The sequence below is a fragment of the Pipra filicauda genome, unplaced genomic scaffold (assembly GCF_003945595.2).
Source record: "Pipra filicauda isolate LSUMZ 115617 unplaced genomic scaffold, ASM394559v2 scaffold102_size2360937_pilon, whole genome shotgun sequence".
NCBI lineage: Eukaryota > Metazoa > Chordata > Aves > Passeriformes > Pipridae > Pipra > Pipra filicauda.
This window is the reverse complement of record NW_024103463.1, coordinates 2,241,798-2,266,881: the sequence shown is the minus strand read 5'-3', so window position 1 is coordinate 2,266,881 and position 25,084 is coordinate 2,241,798. Positions and strand designations below refer to the sequence as shown.

At 56.8% G+C, this 25,084-nt stretch overlaps 4 protein-coding genes across 5 annotated transcripts; all 4 read right to left on the bottom strand.

The window, feature by feature from the left end:
• Window positions 1-3,301: 3,301 nt before the first annotated feature.
• LOC113993310 (T-cell surface glycoprotein CD1b-3-like) lies at window positions 3,302-6,681 on the bottom strand. 2 transcript variants are annotated; one of them, XM_027731313.2, is made up of 6 exons: window positions 6,594-6,681; window positions 5,158-5,418; window positions 4,304-4,585; window positions 3,922-4,206; window positions 3,707-3,803; window positions 3,302-3,574 (listed from the first exon to the last, which is right to left on the bottom strand). In XM_027731313.2, the coding sequence occupies exons 1-6, from the start codon at window positions 6,658-6,660 to the stop codon at window positions 3,529-3,531; spliced, it is 1,038 nt and encodes a 345-aa protein (XP_027587114.1). In that variant the 5' UTR covers window positions 6,661-6,681; the 3' UTR covers window positions 3,302-3,528. The 2 variants fall into 2 exon arrangements, with proteins under 2 accessions (XP_027587114.1, XP_027587116.1); XM_027731315.2 differs by having other exon boundaries at window positions 3,525-3,574; window positions 3,664-3,803.
• Window positions 6,682-10,785: 4,104 nt separating this feature from the next.
• Window positions 10,786-12,671, bottom strand: LOC113994204 (T-cell surface glycoprotein CD1b-3-like). Its single transcript, XM_039378481.1, has 6 exons — window positions 12,593-12,671; window positions 12,036-12,286; window positions 11,602-11,935; window positions 11,220-11,504; window positions 11,019-11,115; window positions 10,786-10,846 (listed from the first exon to the last, which is right to left on the bottom strand). The coding sequence occupies exons 1-6, from the start codon at window positions 12,669-12,671 to the stop codon at window positions 10,786-10,788; spliced, it is 1,107 nt and encodes a 368-aa protein (XP_039234415.1).
• A 3,831-nt stretch (window positions 12,672-16,502) lies between these two features.
• Window positions 16,503-18,389, bottom strand: LOC113994205 (T-cell surface glycoprotein CD1b-3-like). Its single transcript, XM_027732956.2, has 6 exons — window positions 18,311-18,389; window positions 17,746-18,003; window positions 17,319-17,600; window positions 16,937-17,221; window positions 16,736-16,832; window positions 16,503-16,563 (listed from the first exon to the last, which is right to left on the bottom strand). Exons 1-6 carry the CDS (start codon window positions 18,387-18,389, stop codon window positions 16,503-16,505), a joined length of 1,062 nt encoding a protein of 353 aa, XP_027588757.2.
• Window positions 18,390-22,995: 4,606 nt separating this feature from the next.
• Window positions 22,996-24,883, bottom strand: LOC113993311 (antigen-presenting glycoprotein CD1d-like). The gene is made up of 6 exons (XM_027731317.2): window positions 24,805-24,883; window positions 24,239-24,496; window positions 23,812-24,093; window positions 23,430-23,714; window positions 23,229-23,325; window positions 22,996-23,056 (listed from the first exon to the last, which is right to left on the bottom strand). The coding sequence occupies exons 1-6, from the start codon at window positions 24,881-24,883 to the stop codon at window positions 22,996-22,998; spliced, it is 1,062 nt and encodes a 353-aa protein (XP_027587118.1).
• Window positions 24,884-25,084: the final 201 nt, after the last annotated feature.

Sequence of the window (25,084 nt, the reverse complement as noted above, 5' to 3'; positions counted from 1 at the left end):
AATAATTTTATCAGCCCCTCTGTGCTGGTTGGAAAAGGTGAGGAGGTGCAGCAGGAGCTCCATGGTAGGATGGTAGCAGGGGAGTTAAGGGGTGTGTTACTGATGATCTCCCGAAAGGTAACCTTGAATACCACAGGAGAAAGGATGGTTCCCAGGACAGCACAAGATTCCTGGAAAATATCGAGGGGGGACTTCAATGGCTGTTAAGACTGTGTGGAGACACGTTCAGCTGGCAGGAAGTGATACTGAAGTTGATACTCTCAACCCTGCTGGCAGGAGAGACATTTAGTTTTTGGGACAATTTAGCAATGCAGTTGCAAACCCCTTTGTGCTTAGCAATTTACCCTTTGGCGCTTCGAGGCACTGCACAACTCGTGTGTTTTTCTTGGAGGAAAAAGTCACCCATGAAGGGAACTTCATGAAACTGGATACTCAAACTTCTCCAGTTACAAAGGTTCTTCAAACATGCAGTTGCACACAGGTGTCCTCTCATATACTTTCCATCCTAGCTTACCTTAATCACAACCCTGCCAAAATGAAAGTCCCCATGGACACAAGTCAAAGGGGCAAAACATCCTGCAGAAGGACCCTCTGGGTCCTCTCCGTGACTACTTGGAGCCCTCTCCAACCAGGAATGGGAAGAATGTGGCTTCAACATATCCCATCTGTGGACTTCCCAAGATAAACACCAAGATCTCACCTGGACACGTGAGTAGTATTTCTCCAGCCCTTCATTCAGACAAAACAAACATGCTTTCTTTTTACTCTGCTTTGCTGGTTGCAAATCAGCTCACTGCTTGAAAGAGCTGTAGAAGTTCTCAGAAAGATGGCAGCTGTTAGCAACTGCTAAGGAGGGCCACCTCCTGGTGAAACTCACTCCTTGACTTGAGAAAAAGGCCAGAACTTAACTGTTTCTGTGCTGTTCTCTGCCTTAGGTGGTTATTCCACTGGGAAGTACAACAGACACATCTATAAACACCCACCTATGCAGTCCACGTTCTTCTGGCAGAGGGCTCTCAAAGCAGATGACCCTCTAGGTGAGTGAATACAGAAATTTGCATCTTGAGAGTCCTCTAATGACAATCTGGTGGTCTGTTTTTCTACCAGAACTAGTTCAAAGCCAATGCAGCAGGACACAATTTTTTTCCTGACAGACATCCTCTATAACCCAGGGGCGTTTCATAAGGTAAAACTATTTCTGGCTTTGCTTGGGAAGCAGGAGACACAAAACCCCTGTGTCACAGCTTGTCTTGGCAAGACCTGTGTGATGGTCACAGATGTGGCTGTCCCGGGCCAGGAGCTGTGCAAATCCCAGCAGAAAGCTCATTTCTAAGGCACTCCCAAACATAGGACAGGGACACTGATTTGCTTTAACCCTCACAAGAAGCTCAGCCCCACGCAGCTGCTTGTTCTCTCCCTCCCAGTGGGGTGGGGAGGAGGATCAGAAGGATAAAGGTGAAAAAACTCCTGGGTTGAAGTAAACACAGTTGAATAGGTAAAGCAAAAGCTCATTCCCCATCTCCTATGGGCAGGCAGGTTTTCAGCCATCCACAGGACAACAGGGCTGCTTTACACAGAATGGTGACTTGGGAAGCCACACACCAGTCATTCTGGACATTCTCCCTCCTTGGTCCTTCCTGTTAAGCAGAGGGTAGCTCATAAACTGAAGATCAGGGTTGGAACCCTTCTGTGCCTTCCATCAACATACACTCAACCTACATTGTTCATCCTGAGCTGTGGGAAAGGGCTGTGTGTGGATGAGGAAGACTTGGCTTTCTGCATTTAATTTTTATGTTGCAAAAACACTGCAAGAAAATAACCAGGTGAGAGCACTGAAATCAAAATGGTAAGCAGTGCAGACGGCTCTAACAGCACATTTTCACCTGATTGCCTTGAAAAAAGCATACTTGAGATCCTGACTGCTCACTTTTGCCCTGAGATAGTCCCATTCCTCATCTGGAAGCCACTGTGTGCCGGGCTGAGGACAGATACAACCCACATAGAGAGCAATCAGAGCTCAGCCTGCACCAGCAAGGCTGTCAGGTCCTTTGCTGCACACTCTCAGCAGCCAATAGAGCATCCTGGAGACAGAGACTTGCCTCCAAGGTCACAGCCCATCTCTCGGCCCCCATTTTGCACAGAAAAGGTTTGCTTCTCTCCATGCCCAGCCGGAATCACAGCTGCTTGGCATTATCTCTTGTAATGCATTGTGCTTAAATACCACAGGCAAGTCCGGCCGGGGGCTGGATCCGAGGACCTGGGGAGTCGGAGGCTGGATCCGAGGACCTGGGGAGTCGGAGGGAAGCCCTGGGCAGCTGCTTGGGAACAGGGAGCGGGGTTTGGATGGGGCCGGGGATCGGGGAAATGCGGCCCCGCCCCGCCCCTGTCGCCCCACAACCTGCCCAGCGACCGATGACGCAGAGAGGGGCGCGGATTCCATTGGCGCGGAATGAGCCGCGGCGTAGCCAATGGCAGCGCGGGGTGGGCCGGCCGGAGATCTACCTGGCACCAGGTGACGTCAGATGCAGGGCGGATCACCATTGGCGGGTGGCTTGGGTGCGGTCAGGCAGGGATCCTGGGTGGGGGACACGGGAACATCGGGGGGACGTGACAAGGGAACAGGTAGGGCTGGGCAGGGGGAAAAGGGGACAGGCAGTCTGAGATGAGGAAGGGGCCAGGGCTAGGGCTGAGGATGTGCGGGGAGAGGGAAGGATGTGGGAGTGGGAAAGGGGGAAGGAGATGGAGGAAGGACACAGTGGGAAGAGGGGTGAGGAGGCGTGCGAGGGCGGGTGAGGGGGAGCCCCTTGCTCATGGAGGTCACCTGAGGCTGGTGGCCAGACCCCGCTTCTCTACCCGCAGTGCAGACGGGTGTGCCGCCGGGCCATGGGCTGCATCCGCCATCCTGATCCGGGAATGGGGCTCCGGGGTATCCCCGTTGTGTCCCGTGCTCTCAGCCCGCAGCTCCCGCAGGAGAGCAGGGGTTGAGCGAGGCGGGACAAGGGCAGCTCCCACCTGCTGTGGCCTGGAGACGGCGGGACTGGTGTAGCAGGGTGAGGAGGAGACCTCCCCTGCCCCTGTAGGATGGCCCCAGGGAGGGGTGTGCAGCCGTGGTCAGCAGCACCGCGGTGGCCAGGCTGCCTTGGAGCTGCCTCGAGGAGAAAGGAGACAGAGGGGCTGTGGGTGTGCAGGAGGCCGTGGCTGGAGCTGCCATCAGAACATGACCCACCATCCCCCAGGCACCTGCATGGACTTCTCCTGACATGCCAGGGGAAGACCAACTCCAGGAAAAGGGAGAGTCTTCCTGGCTGCCATGGGGAGTCTCTGCAGTGTGCTGAGGGGTTTCCTGGGAAAAACTCTTGAGAGTAAAGGAGGGTGAGAGGCACAGGAGCCCCATGCATCAGGGGAAGTTTGTAGCTGTTTAATGCCGCGGTTTTCCAGAACAAAAGAGTGTCGGTGCTGATGGGTGAGAGGTGGGACATGAAATGAACAGGGAGAGTGGCCGGTTGTTTCTGAGTGAGCAACCAGGCCTCAGCTGATGAATTCCCGGGTCTCCCATGTAGCCTCATTACCTCTCCTGCAAGGGGGGACACCGTGAGCTGCACTGAGAGCCAGGGAGTTCACCCCTGTAGAGCTGTTGCTCCTGCAACCCCTGGCCCGACCCACCTGCCCGTAAATCTTAGAGCAGGCAATGGGAAGGAGAGTTCACCTGCGCTTCCACCACCAAAATCCCCCGGCAGAGGCTGTGGAACCCAGGAGCAGCACTGCGATGGTGATGCTGATGGTTGGAGCTGTGCTGAGATTCTCTGGGAGAGGGGGAGAAAAGGGTGACCGTGTAAGGGTGGCAGTGCCAGTCAAGAGCTGCCCCTCACAGGGCCAGGGGCTGCTGCCTGCACCCCTGCTGTCCCCCCGGGTGGCACCTACCCCAGGGGACGAGGAGGCTGCGGGTGCCCAGGCTGCGGTGGCGCACGCGGCAGGCGTAGCTGTGCCCGTCCTGGGGGGCCACGGCCAGGACGCTGGAGAGCTGGTAGGTGAGGTCAGCGTTGGGCAGGACGGGGCTGGTGTTGAGCTGCGGGCCCGGAGGCACCTCGTGGCCATCCCTCAGCCAGGCCACACTGATGGGCCGGGGGTAGAAGGCGGTGACGTGGCAAACCAGCAGCAGCTGGTGTGGGCTGGGCGTGCGGGCGAAGACCGTGGCCACGGGCAGCTCTGGGGGGTGGGAGCAAAGGGGTGGGGGAAGCCCTGGTTGGGCACGGCTTGGCCCCAGGGCTTTGGGGTGGCTGTGGCAGGGTCAGGGTGGTCTCACCTTGTCTCTCCAGAGTGGCCCTCCCGTACTTGTTCAGGGTGCGGATTTGGCTCTGGCAGATGAAGGACAGGAGGTACTCCAGGAGTACTTTGACGGACGTTGCACTGTTTAGGTCCGTGATGACCTGCTCTGCCAGCTGGGATGCCTGCTGCATCTCCCAGCGCTCTTCATCCACCTCAAAAGCTACAAGGTCTTTGCCACCCTCCCCGACACGCAGGAAGCCCCAGCTTGATGTGTTGGGGTGCAGCTCACAGCCCGCACGGATTTGGACCACCAGAGGGTCTGCCAAGGGCAAAGCCAGCGGAGAGGTCCCGTGAGTGTGTGGCACATGGGTGGCACGAGGCAGGACGTGACTGAGGGCACGTGGAAGGGTGTGATGGGCAGCAGGGTGCAATGGGCAGCAGGGTGCAATGGGTAGCAGGGCACGGGGCCATGCTTCAGGAAACCCCAGACACCTTGCAAACCCTCAGGCCCCTTGGAAGGATGGAGTGAATACCAGGCCAGTTAGTGTGGGGGTGCTTGTTTAAAAAGAATACTGTGCCCCAAAATATTTGCCCTCAATTTTCTCTTTCATGATCTTTGCTATGTGAGTCCTGTAGCCCCAGTAAATTTTGTGGCAACTCCCTGGTGTGCAGAGGGGTTCCCTGTGCCAGATGGCAGAAGCCCCAAGGGGTTTCAGGTCTGCTGCCTTCCCCAGTCCTGTGAGTCATATGCCCCAGCAGTTGCAGCATTACACTTTCAGGAGCTGTTGCACCCTATGAACCCCCCCCCAGATGCCACCCTGGTGGAGGAGGGCACAGCCTGAACCTGAGGAGAGGTGCCAGGGCTCTGGCTGGAGTTGTTCCCATACTCACAGTCCATTTCTGTCTGCTGGACTTTGTCGTGCACATATCGGACCATATTGCGCAGAGCCATTTGACTTTGGGACATCAGCTTCTCGGTGTCACCCTCGGCCGCAGCCTGGCTCACCCAGGGCCAGTGGAAGTGGATGCTCCAGTTGGCAGGATCCAGTGCAAAGATGGGCACATCCCCCAGGACTGCCGTCGCTGACACCTCAGCAGAGGCCATGTCAGCAAAGAGGCCGGTCAGGAGGTACTGGAGAACCTGTGGCTCTGCTGGAAAGGAGGATGGGGATGAGAAGGGGTGTAAGAAGGAGATGAGTGGAGGGGCTAGGGGAGAAACAAGGGATTCAGACTAGATACAAGGAAGAAATTTTTTACTGTGAGGCTGGTGAGACACTCACACAGATTGCCCAGAGATGGGATGGATGCCCCATCCCTGGGAACATTCAAGAGCAGGTTGGATGAAACTCAGAGCAACCTGATCTAATGGAAGATGTCCCTTCCCATGGCAGGTGGGGTTGGACTGGATGGTCTTTAAAGGCCCCTCCCACCCCAAACCATTCCATGGTTCTATGATTCTGTGCTCTTCAGCCTGCTCAGGGTAGCTTTCCTGGCTGAACTTCCTCTGCCTTTGCTGCTCCTTTTCCTTCTCTATTTTACTTGCAACGAATTGTTTCTGTCCTGCACAGGATTTCAGGCATTTTGTCCCCTCCCCTCCCTGCCTCCCTCCTGCCCAGCGCTGCTGTCTGACTGTGTAGAGCAGATGAGGGGGCACCTCACTGCTTGTTTGGGGTGATGCTCCCCCCAGAAGAACACCTGTGCCAGGACCTGTATTTGCCAGAGACCTGTACCTGGTGCAGAGGACATGGAGGATGGAAAAGAGCATTTTATCCAGGTTTGGGGGCTCCCTGACAGGAGAGCAGTGCAGCACATCTCAGAGATCAATCCTGCCTTCCCATGTGTGATGCTGCCCACCCCAGAAGCACAAGGTCTCACGGGGTTGTTTGTGGTAAAATGCTCGTACAACAGCAGTGCCTGAAACACCCTCTTGCAGGTGCAGCTCCACAAAAACGAGGGGCTGCTGGAAGGGGCCCACGGCAGCACGTGGGGCTGATTCCCCCTTGGCACTCATGGGCTCCCTGCAGGGGGAAGACGTCATGGGGGGAACCTCAACACCCAAAGCCTGGCTAGGGACCCTGGTCTCTCTTCTGCTTGTGTGCCCAAGGCCCTGTGTCAAGCCAGTGGGGTAGAAGTCCAGAGCTGTGGGCAAGAACAGAGAGGGTGGGCAGGGACAAAACGCCTTTGGGTCCTGCATTGTGGGGGGCAGCCCTTTGATGCTGGGGATCATCTCCCCCATGCAAGGGACAGTGGCCATTCTCTGAGGAACATGTAGGGTCCTCTGACAGCAGGGGTGAGAGTGGTTTGGGTGAGCCAGGGCTCCCACTTACCTTCTGGGTCTGCCCACATCCCTGGGAGGAGGAGGGGAAGAAAGGGGAAGAGGTGAGGGGGCTGCATGGTGCATGCAGGGGCTGAAGAAGCAGCAGCAGTGACTGTGGGAAGAGGAAGAACGTTGGGGTCCAACACTTCAGCCCAGCCCAGCAGTCACTGCGGCAGCTCTGCACCAATGGGAGCGCAGTGAATGTGCTGGGGTGAGGGCTGGGGACGTGTGGGAGGGATGAGAGCTGAAATAATGTCTCGAGCATGAAGTGCTATGACAGGCTGGGCCTGGAGAAAGCCCAGCCAGGAACAAAGAGAGTCCCAGGAAACATCGCTAGGAGAAAGCAGATGTTCAAGGGTCCCCCTGGCTCCCCCTCCCCACCAGTGGTACTTTGTCCTATCCCAGTTCTTGTGGGGTGCATCAGCTCCAGTGGAGGGAACGATGGCTTTTGGATTTCAGCCCTGACTGGTTGCTGTCCTCCCAGCCCCCACATGGCAAGAAGGGACACTTTGTGTCCCCCCCTCTGGCACCTCCGGCTCAGGCTGCTCCTGCACCACCTGCCTAACCCTGGGGATGAGGATCCCAGGGAGGAGGTGACAAACAGTTCCTGACTAACCCCAAGCTGTGGGATGTTGCTGGAGAGCCCCATCTCTGCCCTAAATGCCCCCAGGAGAGGGCCCAGGGGTGGGTCTGGCACTCCCCTTTCCTTTCTACCAACTTTGGTGCCCACGGGGACAGAGCAGGGGAATGGCTCCCACCGTTCCTGTTCCCACGCACAGGGGACTCTTGGGGAGGGGGACAGGATTCTGCACCAGTGTCCAGTGGTACAGTGGAGGCACAATGGTGAGCCAGCCTCACCCCCACAATGTCCCTGATCCACTGCTCCTCCCCAGCTCCTCCCCTCAACGCGTAGTTTCTCTTCCCCTTCCCACGCTGGGAGTGAAGGCAGAACTGAAACCACAGCTGAGGGGAAATGTGAGGGGTGCATCTCAGTATGTCCAAACACGATCCCTTCCATGGAACTGTCCCAGTGAGAAATAGGGATGCTGTGGTGGCCTGGTGTGCAAGTTCCGAGCTGGCTTCCCGCCACGTCTCCGAAACTTGACAACAAAGGCCTGCTTCCCAGAGAGGGAAGAAAAAAACCCAGCAGCCAAAGCTATAGCAAAAATATATATATTTTACATGTAAGACAGATATATACGATGAGAATATTATATACTATAACCCCAGAAACCCTAAATAGCTCCCTAAAAGGGAAGAGGGGGAGGGAGAAGGGAAAAGGACAAAATAGGACAAAAAGGGGCAAGAACCAAACAAGTCTACACAATCTAAAAACCCGGTAACCAGCAAACTGAAGAACTAGCAAAATCTCACCACTTCCCTTGAGAGAAGCAGGATGGCTGGACACGGCCCAGCACTGTCCCCTCACGCGTGGCAGATAACAGCAGTCACTGGAGGCCTCAGCTCCAGATAAGCCAGACCAAGACAGGGACCCACCGTTCTCGAACCTCACCAGAAAGTAAGAGGGCTTTATTTATACCTCAAATTAAGTAAAGGAATAGCATGGAATACTTCCGTGATCACCTTCCTAGTTCCTTCCTGGTTACAAGCTGGTCTCCAGGAAGCCCTAGAGTGAAACCATCACACCTGGTAGGCCCAGAAATGGCAACAACTTCCCCAGCAGCCTCACCCAGGGGATGTCCAGCTTTGTGGATGCCACCACAAAGTTCCTTTGGAGCCACCAGTGCTGGGCCCAGAGGGAGTGTTTGGCTGGTGGGATGGCAAAGTGCAGCCTTGGAGCAGTCAGGGAGGGAAGGGGCAGAGGCACTTTTGTCCACGCTGTCCTGTGAGGTGACCACTTTTCCCCATGATCCCCCCTAAGATGAGTGTTGGTCACTTCTTGCTGAGCAGCTGAGGGGCCGTTCTCAGCCCTCTGAGGGGCCGTTCTCAGCCCTCTGTCCTGTGCAGGTGCACATGACACTGCTGGTGCCTGGGTCACTGGTAGGACAGGAGCAGGCACCTGCTTTGTGCTGGTGGTCACAATGTGTTCAGGCCCCTCTGAATTTTCTCCTGATGTTTCCCACTGTCACAGGGGATCAGAAGTACTTCTTTAGCCATTCCTCTTCTCTATGGAATGTACTTCTCCTCGTGGTTTTGTTTTTGTTTGTTTGGTTTGTTGTTTTTTTCCCCCTTTCTTTCTTGCTCACAACTTCTTCGTCCTTCACATTGTCCCTTTGTCTGGTCAGAAAATAACCCAAGGGGACAGGGGGCTCTTGATCCACACTGACCATTGGTCCTCACTGTCCTCTCAGGTCACCATGGTCCTCAGAGTCACCCCCAGGTTACCACTGGTCCCCACAGTTCCCTCAGGTGGTATTGGTTCTTTACAGTCCTACTGGGTGATTACTGGTGCTCACTTTCCCCCTGCACCAGGTGACTGTAGGAGTTTGTTCCACCTGATGTGGCCCACAGGGGACACTGGTGTTTGCATCCCCTCAGGTGATTGTTGGTCCTTGCAGTGCCCCCTGTGCTGAAGGCTGTAAGCCCCGAGGCCAGGGCTGTGCCTGGGTGAGTCGTGCTGGGGTGGACAGGGCTGCAGTGCCCCTGGGTGCTGCACTGAGGTGGGCAGCAGCACTCGGTGGGCTGGGCTGAAGTGCCTGAAGAGCCCTCTCAAAATGCCTGGGTGGGGGCTGTTTGTTATAGGGTCTCTTGGGGGGCTGTGAGCACACGCTTGCAGACACCTCCTTGGTGCCAGGTGTTTGTGGCTGTGTAGGGTCTCTGTGTGAATGAACTCCCAAAACACCTTTCCCCAGCAGGTTTGCCCACCAGCTGCACCTGCTTTCCAGGTTCTGTGGGTGAGCTTCATCCTACCCCATCCCGTGAGTGCTGCAGGGTGTTCCACTCTGCCTGGGAGAGGAATTGCCCCATTTGCTCCCAGAGGGAGCCCTGCCCACACCCGAGGGTTCCATCTGTCTGTCCCCAGTCAGCAAGGGCTGGGAGAGGCTTGGTGTCACCCCTCATGCTGCAAGGTCCTTGAGCCCTGTGGTGCCAGCAGGTGACTCTGGCTGCCAGGAAAATGGAGTCCTGCCACCAGCATCATTGTTTCCAGGCTCTGGCCGAGGGGGAACAAAGCCCAGCAGAGCTGTGGTGGATACAGCCACAGGCCAGCTGGATTTTCTGGCTCCCCCATGGCTGCCAGACTTGTCTTGGGGAATTTTGCAGGGAAAGCAAAGCTTTTGAAGCTCTGTGTTTAAGTTGGTTGGGAGCATGAACTAAATGCCTTCCTGTGTCTGTCTGAACTCTGCTGTCTTCAGTGGGACATGGGCTTCCTATTCCTCCTTTATTAGAAGCCTTGGGGGCACTTTACCCCCATGTGCACAGTTACTTGTTTCCATGCAGTATGTGAGAACATGTACATATATACACAGGCACACGTGTACTTTTTTTTCCCCCTTGCCTTGGTGTTTCCTGCAATTAGTGCCAATAATTCAGTGGTGCTCTGACTTCCCTTTAGAATCATAGAGTCATAGAATAGATTAGGTTGGAAAAGACCTCCAAGATCATCAAGTCCAACCCCTTGATCCAACTCCAATTACTATATCATGGCACTAAGGGCCACGTCCAATGTATTTTTAAAAACCTCCAGGGATGGTGAATCTACCACCTCTCTGGGTAGGCTGTTCCAATGCCTGATAACCCTCTCTGTAAAGAATTTCTTCCTAACATCTAACCTAAACCTCCCCTGGCAGAGCTTGAACCCCTGTCCCCTTGTCCTTGCAGCTGATCAAAACCTCCCCCAAGGCCATACAACTCCTGAGGAAAGGCACATGATCTTAGTGAAACTATTGATTTTATTATACACATCTGCACATATTCTACACACCACCCACATATTATACCAGAGTTTCAGTGTTAGTCGGTGCTTTGTAAAGCCATTTGTGGCCAGGTTCTGTTAGTCTGCGTGCCCTAGAGCCTCAGTGGGTGCCTAAGGCAGTGGCACAAGAGGTGTAAAAAGGGAGGAGGTCTCAGACCCGTGTCTGTGTCTGCTTAGCAAATTCAAGTGAGTCAGAAGCCACCCAGGTTTCTCCCCTGCATCCCTGAGTCGAGTTAGTCTTGCAATCTTGAAGCAGAAAAAGGTAATTCTTGTCCCTGTTGGCTGACAGGTGCCAAGAGGGAACAGGGACAGTTGTCTCCCTTCTGGGCTAAGCTTCTTTGCTCAGGATGGAGTTCCTGGACTGTGATTCCTCTGTGCCCTGGTGCTTTCTGAAAGGAGAGGGGGACAGCTGACGGCTGCTGCACGGCAGAGACCTTGTAGGGGTGCAGAGAGGAGCTGGCAGGGCTGAAGCCGGAGCTCTGCTGCCCAGTGCAGAAATGCCCTGGGGCATCCCCTCCCCTTCTGTCCCTGTGCTGCTGTGTGGGGCAGGAGGAGACTCACCTGCGTCTCCAGAGGCAAAGCAGCAGCAGGGCAGCAAGAGCCACGGCTCCCAGCAGGCCGGCCACGAGCCCTGTGATGAGCAGCACCGGTGAGTTCCCTGGGCAATAGAAGGAGGGGCTGCCATGAACTTGCCGGGCTTTGCTCCATCCCATGGGGTGGGCGGCTGGGGCGCCCCTTGCCGTGCCCCCGGGTGGCACCTACCCCAGGGGACGAGGAGGCTGCGGGTGCCCAGGCTGCGGTGGCGCACGCGGCAGGCGTAGCTGTGCCCGTCCTGGGGGGCCACGGCCAGGACGCTGGAGAGCTGGTAGGTGAGGTCAGCGTTGGGCAGGACGGGGCTGGTGTTGAGCTGCGGGCCCGGAGGCACCTCGTGGCCATCCCTCAGCCAGGCCACACTGATGGGCCGGGGGTAGAAGGCGGTGACGTGGCAAACCAGCAGCAGCTGGTGTGGGCTGGGCGTGCGGGCAAAGACCGTGGCCACGGGCAGCTCTGGGGGGTGGGAGCAAAGGGGTGGGGGAAGCCCTGGTTGGGCACGGCTTGGCCCCAGGGCTTTGGGGTGGCTGTGGCAGGGTCAGGGTGGTCTCACCTTGTCTCTCCAGAGCTGCCCTCCCGTAACTCAGGAACATCTCCAGGGCATTGACACAGGTATCGTTCAAGAGGTCCTTCACCGCCTCAACGAGGGTTGTGTCGTTCTGGAGGACATCCCTGACGTACCGTGCCAGGTCGGTGTCCTGGGAGAGGGTCCAGGTGGCATTGTCTGTGTTGAAGCTTAGGAAGTCCTGCCCATTGTAGCCCACATAGGCGAATATCTGAGAGGTCCTGTTGGGGTAGAGCTTGCAGCCTGCCATGAACTGAAGCACAAAGGGGTCTGGAGGGGCCGAGAGGGGAGAGAGGTTGCCTGAGGGGCTGGGATTGCCTTCCTGCAGGCATGGTCAGTGCCAGCACTTGCCAGATCCTTCCCCGCTCCCCAGCTGCTGTTTAGAGAAGGGACGCAGTGAAGAGTGGATACTCACAGGGCACATCCTTCTGTATGGCGCCTTCATTCATGATGCGGATGAAAGTATACAAATAGATCTTGAAAATGTTATCAATGATGTCCCACTGACTGCGGGGCAGGGCTGGACGCACCCAGGGCTGGCAGAAGTGGATGTCCCAGGTGTGCTTATCAAGAGACCCAAGTTCGATGTCTTCCAGCAGGCCTATCCCCTCCGTGTCCACAAAGGAGGTGTTTTGGAAGGTAGAGGTTTGAAGCAGCCGGAAAGTGAAGGTCCCTACGTGAGACAGGGGTTGGCAGGGAGGAGAGGGACAGGGAAAGTGGAGGGGCTGAGGGACAGGTCCTTGAGGTTGCAGAGATCTGTGGGCCCCCCCAGGCCCCCTTCATCCTTGGCAGCCCCGGCTCCCAGCCCTGCACCCTCCTCAGGTGGCTGCATCCCTGCCGAGGAGGAGGTGTGGAGCCAGGGGACAAGGAGGGGTGAGGAAGCAAGAGCCAAAAGTGGGTGAGGAGCAGGAAGCCTCTTGCCCATGGAGTGCCACGGGGGCATGGGAGCAGCTGTGGGTGAGGCAAGGCTGCCACTTACCCTGCAGGGTTGCCCATGTCCCAGAGAGGAGGAAGAGGTAGAGAAGGACGAGGAGGAGGCAGCAGCGAGGGGGCTGCATGGTGCCAGCAGTGAGGCCCAGAGTGTGCAGCAGTGGGTGCAGCAGCAGGAGGAAGAGGCTGTGGGAGATGAGGCTGGAGATGTCTGAGGCTGGCTGTGCCTGGGCAGCTCTGCTGGTTGTAATGGCCCTGGCAGCCAATAGGGCTGGCCCTGAGGTTTAGGGGAGGGCTCCAAGGTTCCCACTTGGGGTAGGCTGGGGCATCCCGAGTGTGACTGTGAGTGTGGGGGGAATTTGCTTTGGAGCAAGGTCACCCCACCGCACCCAGGATTGATCCCTCATGGCCAAGGCAGCACCGTGACAATTAGGGTGATGGGGGTGAACTGACCCCTCTTTTCTCCCCCCCTTTCAGGTGGATGTGTCTCCTGCCCATGGGCTGCATGCACTGCCCTGAGGGGAATATCCTGTCCTGCCAGTTGTGCCTGGCGTGTCTCGCCCTGCACAGAACAGACCCCGCCATCCACTGTGCACTGCCAGGTGGGTTCACACCAACGGGGCTGCCTTTCCCAGAGGGCAGCAGAACCCTCTTCCCACCACATGGCTTTGTGCCTGGGCTCTCTGTGCCCCCAGGCTGTGTGCCCATCCCATGCCTCCTTGTCACCTCCCAGCCACACCACAGCCAGGCCACACTGATGGGCTGTGGGTATAGAAGCTGGTGAGGTGGCAAACCTGCAGGAGAAGAGCTGGGCCAGGCACGTGGGTCAAGCCCACGGCCCTGGACAGCTCTGGGGGATGAGAGTGATGGAGAAGAGCTGATGGGGACATTCCCTGGCCCCTTGGCACTGCTGGCCTGATTCAGTGGGCAAGGGACTCCCCAGGTTGAGGTGAGAGCAGTTCCAGTGTGGACCACAGCTGTGGGGTTAGGGATGGGTGCAGGCATTGCTGGAGGAAGCAGCTCCTCCAGGAGCTCCTTTTGGGGTGCCTAAGGTGAATGGGCTAGAGCAGCTGTAGTGTGTTGTTTCCAAGGGAAGTGATGGGCTGCAGGGCCTGGAAGGGACTGTTTCTTATTGACAGTCATCAGAATTCTGGAGCAGTGGTACTTGGCCAGTAGGCTGGGGATGGGAGCATATACCCCCACTCTGATGGCCATTCCAGGGAGTTTCAGTGGATGAGCAGCTTCCCCCTTTCCATGGAGCTCTATCCATGCTCTAGGAGCTGGGAGCTGCTTCTCTGCTTCCCTGCACCCCAGTGTTGGGGAGCCCCAACTCTGCCCTGAATGCTCCCAGGAGAGGGCCTGGGGATGGCCTGCAGGCTGACACTCCCCTTTCCTTCTCACCAGCTTTGGTAGGGCACCCTGTCCCCCTCCTGAGGAGTCCCCTGTGCATGGGAACAGGAACGGTGGGAGCCATTCCCCTGCTCTGTCCCCATTGGCACCAGTGTCCCAAGCTGGGGGTTAGCAGAGGCAGCCTCACCCCCCAGTGTCCCTGATCCACTGCTCCTCCCTTACCTGCAGTTTCTCTTCCCCTTTCCTGGAGGGAGCCCAAGCTGAGGGCGAAGGCAGAGCTGAAAGCACATGTGAGGGGAAGTGTGAGGGGGGTGCCCTGATAACACCCAAACACAACCAGGGCCGAGGGGTGTGACCCCCGTGCTGTGGGATCCCTCCAAGCACAACTGGATCCAGGTGTCGCTGCTCCATGTCTCCATTTTCGGTGTCTCCAGCTGTAGGGACATGGGGAAGGCCCACATGGAGCTGCTGCAGGCTGAGGTGCAGCCCCTCGTGACACGGAGTCAGTCCTGGGGACACAAGGACCCCAAACCCCTTCCCTTCCATGGAGCTGTCCCAGTGAGAAGTAGGGATGCTGTGGTGGCCTGGGAGGCCCAGAAATGGCACCAACTTCCCCAGCTATGGCACCACAAAGTCCACATCCCTTCCTTTGAAGGCACCAGTGCTGGGCCCAGAGGGGAGTGTTTGGCTGGTGGGATGGCAAAGCGCAGCCTTGGAGCAGTCAGGGAGGGAAGGGGCAGAGGCACTTCTGTCCACGCTGTCCTGTGAGGTGACCACTTGTCCCCACGATCCCCCCTAAGATGAGTGTTGGTCACTTCTTGCTGAGCAGCTGAGGGGCCGTTCTCAGCCCTCTGAGGGGCCGTTCTCAGCCCTCTGTCCTGTGCAGGTGCACATGACACTGCTGGTGCCTGGGTCACTGGTAGGACAGGAGCAGGCACCTGCTTTGTGCTGGTGGTCACAATGTGTTCAGCCCCCTCTGAATTTTCTCCAGATGTTTCCCACTGTCACAGGGGATCAGAAGTACTTCTTTAGCCATTCCTCTTCTCTATGGAATGTACTTCTCCTCGTGGTTTTGTTATTGTTTGTTTGGTTTGTTGTTTTTTTTCCTCTTTCTTGCTCCCAACTTCTTTGTCCTTCACATTGTCCCTTTGTCTGGTCAAAAAATAACCCAAGGGGACAGGGAGCCCTGCCCACAGCTGAGGGTTTCATCTGTCTGTCCCCAGTCAGCAAGGGCTGGGAGAGGCTTGGTGTCACCCCTCATGCTGCAAGGTCCTTGAGCCCTGTGGTGCCAGCAGGTGACTCTGGCTGCCAGGAAAATGGAGTCCTGCCACCAGCATCATTGTTTCCAGGGTCTGGCCGAGGGGGAACAAAGCCCAGCAGAGCTGTGGTGGATACAGCCACAGGCCAGCTGGATTTTCTGGCTCCCCCATGGCTGCCAGACTTGTCTTGGGGAATTTTGCAGGGAAAGCAAAGCTTTTGAAGCTCTGTGTTTAAGTTGGTTGGGAGCATGAACTAAATGCCTTCCTGTGTCTGTCTGAACTCTGCTGTCTTCAGTGGGACATGGGCTTCCTTTTCCTCCTTTCTTAGAAGCTTTGGGGGCACTTTACCCCTATGTGCACAGTTACTTGTTTCCATGCAGTATGTGAGAACATGTTCATATATGCACAGGCACACCTGTACTTTTTTTTCCCCCTTGCCTTGGTGTTTCCTGCAATTAGTGCCAATAATTCAGTGGTGCTCTGGCTTCCCTTTAGAATCATAGAGTCATAGAATAGATTAGGTTGGAAAAGACCTCCAAGATCATCAAGTCCAACCCCTTGATCCAACTCCAATTACTATATCATGGCACTAAGGGCCACGTCCAATCTATTTTTAAAAACCTCCAGGGATGGTGAATCTACCACCTCTCTGGGTAGGCTGTTCCAATGCCTGATAACCCCCTCTGTAAAGAATTTCTTCCTAACATCTAACCTAAACCTCCCCTGGCAGAGCTTGAACCCCTGTCCCCTTGTCCTTGCAGCTGATCAAAACCTCCCCTAAGGCCATACAACTCCTGAGGAAAGGCACATGATCTTAGTGAAACTATTGATTTTATTACACACATCTGCACATATTCTACACATCTCCCACATATTATACCAGAGTTTCAGTGTTAGTCGGTGCTTTGTAAAGCCATTTGTGGCCAGGTTCTGTTAGTCTGTGTGGAACAGTTCAGTCTCAGCACAAAGACTTCTGGAATATGGTTAATCAAGGCACTTTTTAGGAAAAAAAATTGGCTAGAAAATGGAAGTGGAAGGGTACAGCTTTCCACCTAGTGATCAAAGTGTTATTGTAGCAGAAGTGGGAGAAATTGCCTCTGGGCATTGAGGTGCCCTAGAGCCTCAGTGGGTGCCTAAGGCAGTGGCACAAGAGGTGTAAAAAGTGAGGAGGTCTCAGACCTGTGTCTGTGTCTGCTTAGCAAATTCAAGTGAGTCAGAAGCCACCCAGGTTTCTCCCCTGCATCCCTGAGTCGAGTTAGTCTTGCAATCTTGAAGCAGAAGAAGGTAATTCTTGTCCCTGTTGGCTGACAGGTGCCAAGAGGGACCAGGGACAGTGGGCTCCCTTCTGGGCTAAGCTTCTTTGCTCAGGATGGAGTTCCTGGACTGTGATTCCTCTGTGCCCTGGTGCTTTCTGAAAGGAGAGGGGGACAGCTGACAGCTGCTGCACGGCAGAGACCTTGTAGGGGTGCAGAGAGGAGCTGGCAGGGCTGAAGCCGGAGCTCTGCTGCCCAGTGCAGAAATGCCCTGGGGCATCCCCTCCCCTCCTGTCCCTGTGCTGCTGTGTGGGGCAGGAGGAGACTCACCTGCGTCTCCAGAGGCAAAGCAGCAGCAGGGCAGCAAGAGCCACGGCTCCCAGCAGGCCGGCCACGAGCCCTGTGATGAGCAGCACCGGTGAGTTCCCTGGGCAATAGAAGGAGGGGCTGCCATGAACTTGCCGGGCTTTGCTCCATCCCATGGGGTGGGCGGCTGGGGCGCCCCTTGCCGTGCCCCCGGGTGGCACCTACCCCAGGGGACGAGGAGGCTGCGGGTGCCCAGGCTGCGGTGGCGCACGCGGCAGGCGTAGCTGTGCCCGTCCTGGGGGGCCACGGCCAGGACGCTGGAGAGCTGGTAGGTGAGGTCAGCGTTGGGCAGGACGGGGCTGGTGTTGAGCTGCGGGCCCGGAGGCACCTCGTGGCCATCCCTCAGCCAGGCCACACTGATGGGCCGGGGGTAGAAGGCGGTGACGTGGCAAACCAGCAGCAGCTGGTGTGGGCTGGGCGTGCGGGCAAAGACCGTGGCCACGGGCAGCTCTGGGGGGTGGGAGCAAAGGGGTGGGGGAAGCCCTGGTTGGGCACGGCTTGGCCCCAGGGCTTTGGGGTGGCTGTGGCAGGGTCAGGGTGGTCTCACCTTGTCTCTCCAGAGCTGCCCTCCCGTAACTCTGGAACATCTCCAGGGCATTGACGCAGCTATCCTTGAAGATGCCCTCCACCACCTCAGCGAGGGTGGTTTCGTTCTGGAGGACATCCCTGACGTACCGTGCAAGGTCGGTGTCCTGGGAGAGGGTCCAGGTGGCATTGTCTGTGTCCAAGCTGAGGAAGTCCTGCCCATTGTAGCCCACATAGAGGAAGACCCGAGAGGTCCTGTTGGGGTAGAGCTTGCAGCCTGCGATGGTCTGAGCCACAAAGGGGTCTGGAGGGGCCGAGAGGGGAGAGAGGTTGCCTGAGGGGCTGGGATTGCCTTCCTGCAGGCATGGTCAGTGCCAGCACTTGCCAGATCCTTCCCCACTCCCCAGCTGCTATTTAGAGAGGGGACGCAGTGAAGAGTGGATACTCACAGGGCACATCCTCCTGTATGGCCCCTTCATTCATCAGGAGGATGAAATTATGCAAATAGGCCTTGATCATGTTGTCTATGGTGTCCCACTGACTGCGGGGCAGTGCTGGACGGACCCAGGGCTGGCAGAAGTGGATGTCCCAGGTGTGCTTATCAAGAGACCCAAGTTCGATGTCCTCCAGCAGGCCTATCCCCTCCGTGTCCACAAAGGAGGTGTTTTGGAAGGTAGAGGTTTGAAGCAGCCGGAAAGTGAAGGTCCCTATGTGAGACAGGGGTTGGCAAGGAGGAGAGGGACAGGGAAAGTGGAGGGGTTGAGGGACAGGTCCTTGAGGTTGCAGAGATCTGTGGGCCCCCCCCAGGCCCCCTTCATCCTTGGCAGCCCCGGCTCCCAGCCCTGCACCCTCCTCAGGTGGCTGCATCCCTGCCGAGGAGGAGGTATGGAGCCAGGGGACAAGGAGGCGTGAGGAAGCAAGAGCCAAAAGTGGGTGAAGAGCAGGAAGCCTCTTGCCCATGGAGTCCCACGGGGGCATGGGAGCAGCTGTGGCTGAGGCAAGGCTGCCGCTCACCCTGCAGGGTTGCCCATGTCCCAGAGAGGAGAAAGAGGTAGAGAAGGATGAGGAGGAGGCAGCAGCGAGGGGGCTGCATGGTGCCAGCAGTGAGGCCCAGAGTGTGCAGCAGTGGGTGCAGCAGCAGGAGGAAGAGGCTGTGGGAGATGAGGCTGGAGATGTCTGAGGCTGGCTGTGCCTGGGCAGCTCTGCTGGTTGTAATGGCCCTGGCAGCCAATGGGGCTGGCCCTGAGGTTTAGGGGAGGGCTCCAAGTTTCCACTTGGGGTAGGCTGGGTCATCCCGAGTGTGACTGTGAGTGTGGGGGGAATTTGCTTTTGAGCAAGGTCACCCCACCGCACCCAGGATTGATCCCTCATGGCCAAGGCAGCACCGTGACAATTAGGGTGATGGGGGTGAACTGACCCCTCTTTTCTCCCCCTCTTTCAGGTGGATGTGTCTCCTGCCCATGGGCTGCATGCACTGCCCTGAGGGGAATATCCTGTCCTGCCAGTTGTGCCTGGCGTGTCTCGCCCTGCACAGAACAGACCCCGCCATCCACTGTGCACTGCCAGGTGGGTTCACACCAACGGGGCTGCCTTTCCCAGAGGGCAGCAGAACCCTCTTCCCACCACATGGCTTTGTGCCTGGGCTCTCTGTGCCCCCAGGCTGTGTGCCCATCCCATGCCTCCTTGTCACCTCCCAGCCACACCACAGCCAGGCCACACTGATGGGCTGTGGGTATAGAAGCTGGTGAGGTGGCAAACCTGCAGGAGAAGCGCTGGGCCAAGCACGTGGGTCAAGCCCACGGCCCTGGACAGCTCTGGGGGATGAGTGTGATGGAGAAGAGCTGATGGGGACATTGCCTGGCCCCTTGGCACTGCTGGCCTGATTCAGTGGGCAAGGGACTCCCCAGGTTGAGGTGAGAGCAGTTCCAGTGTGGACCACAGCTGTGGGGTTAGGGATGGGTGCAGGCATTGCTGGAGGAAGCAGCTCCTCCAGGAGCTCCTTTTGGGGTGCCTAAGGTGAATGGGCTAGAGCAGCTGTAGTGTGTTGGTTCCAAGGGAAGTGATGGGCTGCAGGGCCTGGAAGGGACTGTTTCTTATTGACAGTCATCAGAATTCTGGAGCAGTGGTACTTGGCCAGTAGGATGGGGATGGGAGCATGTACCCCCACTCTGATGGCCATTGCAGGGAGTTTCAGTGGATGAGCAGCTTCCCCCTTTCCATGGAGCTCTATCCATGCTCTAGGAGCTGGGAGCTGCTTCTCTGCTTCCCTGCACCCCAGTGTTGGGGAGCCCCAACTCTGCCCTGAATGCTCCCAGGAGAGGGCCTGGGGATGGCCTGCAGGCTGACACTCCCCTTTCCTTCTCACCAGCTTTGGTAGGGCACCCTGTCCCCCTCCTGAGGAGTCCCCTGTGCGTGGGAACAGGAACGGTGGGAGCCATTCCCCTGCTCTGTCCCCATTGGCACCAGTGTCCCAAGCTGGGGGTTAGCAGAGGCAGCCTCACCCCCCAGTGTCCCTGATCCACTGCTCCTCCCTTACCTGCAGTTTCTCTTCCCCTTTCCTGGAGGGAGCCCAAGCTGAGGGCGAAGGCAGAGCTGAAAGCACATGTGAGGGGAAGTGTGAGGGGGGTGCCCTGATAACACCCAAACACAACCAGGGCCGAGGGGTGTGACCCCCGTGCTGTGGGATCCCTCCAAGCACAACTGGATCCAGGTGTCGCTGCTCCATGTCTCCATTTTCGGTGTCTCCAGCTGTAGGGACATGGGGAAGGCCCACATGGAGCTGCTGCAGGCTGAGGTGCAGCCCCTCGTGACACTGAGTCAGTCCTGGGGACACAAGGACCCCAAACCCCTTCCCTTCCATGGAGCTGTCCCAGTGAGAAGTAGGGATGCTGTGGTGGCCTGGGAGGCCCAGAAATGGCACCAACTTCCCCAGCTATGGCACCACAAAGTCCACATCCCTTCCTTTGAAGGCACCAGTGCTGGGCCCAGAGGGGAGTGTTTGGCTGGTGGGATGGCAAAGCACAGCCTTGGGGAGTCAGGTAGGGAAGGGGCAGAGGGACTTTTGTCCACACTGTCCTGTGAGGTGACCACTTGTCCCCACGATCCCCCCTAAGATGAGTGTTGGTCACTTCTTGCTGAGCAGCTGAGGGGCCGTTCTCAGCCCTCTGAGGGGCCGTTCTCAGCCCTCTGTCCTGTGCAGGTGCACATGACACTGCTGGTGCCTGGGTCACTGGTAGGACAGGAGCAGGCACCTGCTTTGTGCTGGTGGTCACAATGTGTTCAGCCCCCTCTGAATTTTCTCCAGATGTTTCCCACTGTCACAGGGGATCAGAAGTACTTCTTTAGCCATTCCTCTTCTCTATGGAATGTACTTCTCCTCGTGGTTTTGTTTTTGTTTGTATTGATGGAAGGGCATGAACAGATTGCTCACAGACCCTTAGGATCGGCAAAATGTCAGCTTCATTAGAAGAAAGACAAAATATATAGTGGTTATGACGCTTAATTCTTGTTCACACTACATTGGTTACCTAAGGAAAACATACTGTGCTTTCCACTGCTAATTGGATCACAACAGGTGGTCATAGGAGATGAGAAAACTTTATTCACCTGCCAAAACTCCTCCTTGACATCTGGCATGAATCCACCTTTGTTCTAACTTCAGGTCCTGTAGCCATCTTAATGGTGTAGTATTTTTTACTGTCTGCACCCAGCCTTGCCAAGGCAATACACAGAGAAATGCAAGGGAAATTGTTCACACAATTTCTATCCTGTGACATGTTTGGTTTGTTGTTTTTTTTTCCTCTTTCTTTCTTGCTCACAACTTCTTCGTCCTTCACGTTGTCCCTTTCTCTGGTCAGAAAATAACCCAAGGGGACAGGGGGCTCTTGATCCACACTGACCATTGGTCCTCACTGTCCTCTCAGGTGACCATGGTCTTCAGAGTCACCCCCAGGTTACCACTGGTCCCCACAGTTCCCTCAGGTTCTTTACAGTCCTACTGGGTGATTACTGGTGCTCACTTTCCCCCTGCACCAGGTGACTGTAGGAGTTTGTTCCACCTCATGTGACCCACAGGGGACACTGGTGTTTGCATCCCCTCAGGTGATTGTTGGTCCTTGCAGTGCCCCCTGTGCTGAAGGCTGTAAGCCCCGAGGCCAGGGCTGTGCCTGGGTGAGTCGTGCTGGGGTGGACAGGGCTGCAGTGCCCCTGGGTGCTGCACTGAGGTGGGCAGCAACACTCGGTGGGCTGGGCTGAAGTGCCTGAAGAGCCCTCTCAAAATGCCTGGGTGGGGGCTGTTTGTTATAGGGTCTCTTGGGGGGCTGTGAGCACACACTTGCAGACAGGTGCCAGGTGTTTTGGCTGTGTAGGGTCTCTGTGTGAATGACCTCCCAAAACACCTTTCCTCAACATGTTTGCCCACCAGCTGCACCTGCTTTCCAGGTTCTGTGGGTGAGCTTCATCCTGCCCCATCCCGTGAGTGCTGCAGGGTGTTCCACTCTGCCTGGGAGAGGAATTGCCCCATTTGCTCCCAGAGGGAGCCCTGCCCACACCCGAGGGTTCCATCTGTCTGTCCCAAGTCAGCAAGGGCTGGGAGAGGCTTGGTGTCACCCCTCATGCTGCGAGGTCCTTGAGCCCTGTGGTGCCAGCAGGTGACTCTGGCTGCCAGGAAAATGGAGTCCTGCCACCAGCATCATTGTTTCCAGGCTCTGGCCGAGGGGGAACAAAGCCCAGGAGAGCTGTGGTGGATACAGCCACAGGCCAGCTGGATTTTCTGGCTCCCCCATGGCTGCCAGACTTGTCTTGGGGAATTTTGCAGGGAAAGCAAAGCTTTTGAAGCTCTGTGTTTAAGTTGGTTGGGAGCATGAATTAAATGCCTTCCTGTGTCTGTCTGAACACTGCTGTCTTCAATGGGACATGGGCTTCCTTTTCCTCCTTTATTAGAAGCCTTGGGGGCACTTTACCCCTATGTGCACAGTTACTTGTTTCCATGCAGTATGTGAGAACATGTTCATATATGCACAGGCACACCTGTACTTTTTTTTTCCCCTTGCCTTGGTGTTTCCTGCAATTAGTGCCAATAATTCAGTGGTGCTCTGGCTTCTCTTTGCAGCTGATCAAAACCTCCCCCAAGGCCATACAACTCCTGAGGAAAGGCACATGATCTTAGTGAAAATATTGATTTTATTACACACATCTGCACATATTCTACACATCTCCCACATATTATACCAGAGTTTCAGTGTTACTCAGTGCTTTGTAAAGCCATTTGTGGCCAGGTTCTGTTAGTCTGTGTGGAACAGTTCAGTCTCAGCACAAAGACTTCTGGAATATGGTTAATCAAGGCACTTCTTAGGAAAAAAAATTGGCTAGAAAATGGAAGTGGAAGGGTACAGCTTTCCACCTATTCATCAAAGTGTTATTGTAGCAGAAGTGGGAGAAATTGCCTCTGGGCATTTAGGTGCCCTAGAGCCTCAGTGGGTGCCTAAGGCAGTGGCACAAGAGGTGTAAAAAGTGAGGAGGTCTCAGACCTGTGTCTGTGTCTGCTTAGCAAATTCAAGTGAGTCAGAAGCCACCCAGGTTTCTCCCCTGCATCCCTGAGTCGAGTTAGTCTTGCAATCTTGAAGCAGAAGAAGGTAATTCTTGTCCCTGTTGGCTGACAGGTGACAGGAGGGACCGGGGACAGTTGTCTCCCTTCTGGGCTAAGCTTCTTTGCTCAGGATGGAGTTCCTGGACTGTGATTCCTCTGTGCCCTGGTGCTTTCTGAAAGGAGAGGGGGACAGCTGACGGCTGCTGCACGGCAGAGACCTTGTAGGGGTGCAGAGAGGAGCTGGCAGGGCTGAAGCCGGAGCTCTGCTGCCCAGTGCAGAAATGCCCTGGGGCATCCCCTCCCCTCCTGTCCCTGTGCTGCTGTGTGGGGCAGGAGGAGACTCACCTGCGTCTCCAGAGGCAAAGCAGCAGCAGGGCAGCAAGAGCCACGGCTCCCAGCAGGCCGGCCACGAGCCCTGTGATGAGCAGCACCGGTGAGTTCCCTGGGCAATAGAAGGAGGGGCTGCCATGAACTTGCCGGGCTTTGCTCCATCCCATGGGGTGGGCGGCTGGGGCGCCCCTTGCCGTGCCCCCGGGTGGCACCTACCCCAGGGGACGAGGAGGCTGCGGGTGCCCAGGCTGCGGTGGCGCACGCGGCAGGCGTAGCTGTGCCCGTCCTGGGGGGCCACGGCCAGGACGCTGGAGAGCTGGTAGGTGAGGTCAGCGTTGGGCAGGACGGGGCTGGTGTTGAGCTGCGGGCCCGGAGGCACCTCGTGGCCATCCCTCAGCCAGGCCACACTGATGGGCCGGGGGTAGAAGGCGGTGACGTGGCAAACCAGCAGCAGCTGGTGTGGGCTGGGCGTGCGGGCAAAGACCGTGGCCACGGGCAGCTCTGGGGGGTGGGAGCAAAGGGGTGGGGGAAGCCCTGGTTGGGCACGGCTTGGCCCCAGGGCTTTGGGGTGGCTGTGGCAGGGTCAGGGTGTTCTTACCTTGTCTCTCCAGAGCTGCCCTCCCGTAACTCTGGAACATCTCCAGGGCATAGACGCACGTATCCTTTACAATGTCCTGCACCGCCTCAGCGATGTTGGTGTCGTCCTGGAGGACATCCCTGGCGTACCGTGCCAGTTTGGTGTCCTGGGAGAGGGTCCAGGTGGCATTGTCTGTGTCCAAGCTGAGGAAGTCCTGCCCATTGTAACCTATATAGACGAAGACCCGAGAGGTCCTGTTGGGGTAGAGCTTGCAGCCTGCCATGGACTGAGCCACAAAGGGGTCTGGAGGGGCCAAGAGGGGAGAGAGGTTGCCTGAGGGGCTGGGATTGCCTTCCTGCAGGCATGATCAGTGCCAGCACTTGGCAGATCCTTCCCCACTCCCCAGCTGCTGTTTAGAGAGGGGTTGCAGTGAAGAGTGGATACTCACAGGGCACATCCTCCTGTATGGCCCCTTCTTTCATGAGGCGGATGAACTTATGCATGTAGATCTTCAGCATATCGTCAATGGTGTCCCACTGACTGCGGGGCAGGGCTGGACGGACCCAGGGCTGGCAGAAGTGGATGTCCCAGGTGTGCTTATCAAGAGACCCAAGTTCGATGTCCTCCAGCAGGCCTATCCCCTCCGTTTCCACAAAGGAGGTGTTTTGGAAGGTAGAGGTTTGAAGCAGCCGGATAGTGAAGGTCCCTACGTGAGACAGGGGTTGACAGGGAGGAGAGGGACATGGAAAGTGGAGGGGCTGAGGGCCAGGTCCTTGAGGTTGCAGAGATCTGTGGGCCCCCCCCAGGCCCCCTTCATCCTTGGCAGCTTCGGCTCCCCCCTCCTGCACCCAGCTCAGGTGGCTGCATCCCTGCCGAGGAGGAGGTGTGGAGCCAGGGGACAAGGAGGGGTGAGGAAGCAAGAGCCAAAAGTGGGTGAGGAGCAGGAAGTCTCTTGCCCATGGAGTCCCATGGGGGCATTAGAGCAGCTGTGGGTGAAGCAAGGCTGCCACTTACCCTGCAGGGTTGCCCATGTCCCAGAGAGGAGGAAGAGGTAGAGAAGGACGAGGAGGAGGCAGCAGCGAGGGGGCTGCATGGTGCCAGCAGTGAGGCCCAGAGTGTGCAGCAGTGGGTGCAGCAGCAGGAGGAAGAGGCTGTGGGAGATGAGGCTGGAGATGTCTGAGGCTGGCTGTGCCTGGGCAGCTCTGCTGGTTGTAATGGCCCTGGCAGCCAATGGGGCTGGCCCTGAGGTTTAGGGGAGGGCTCCTAGGTTCCCACTTGGGGTAGGCTGGGGCCT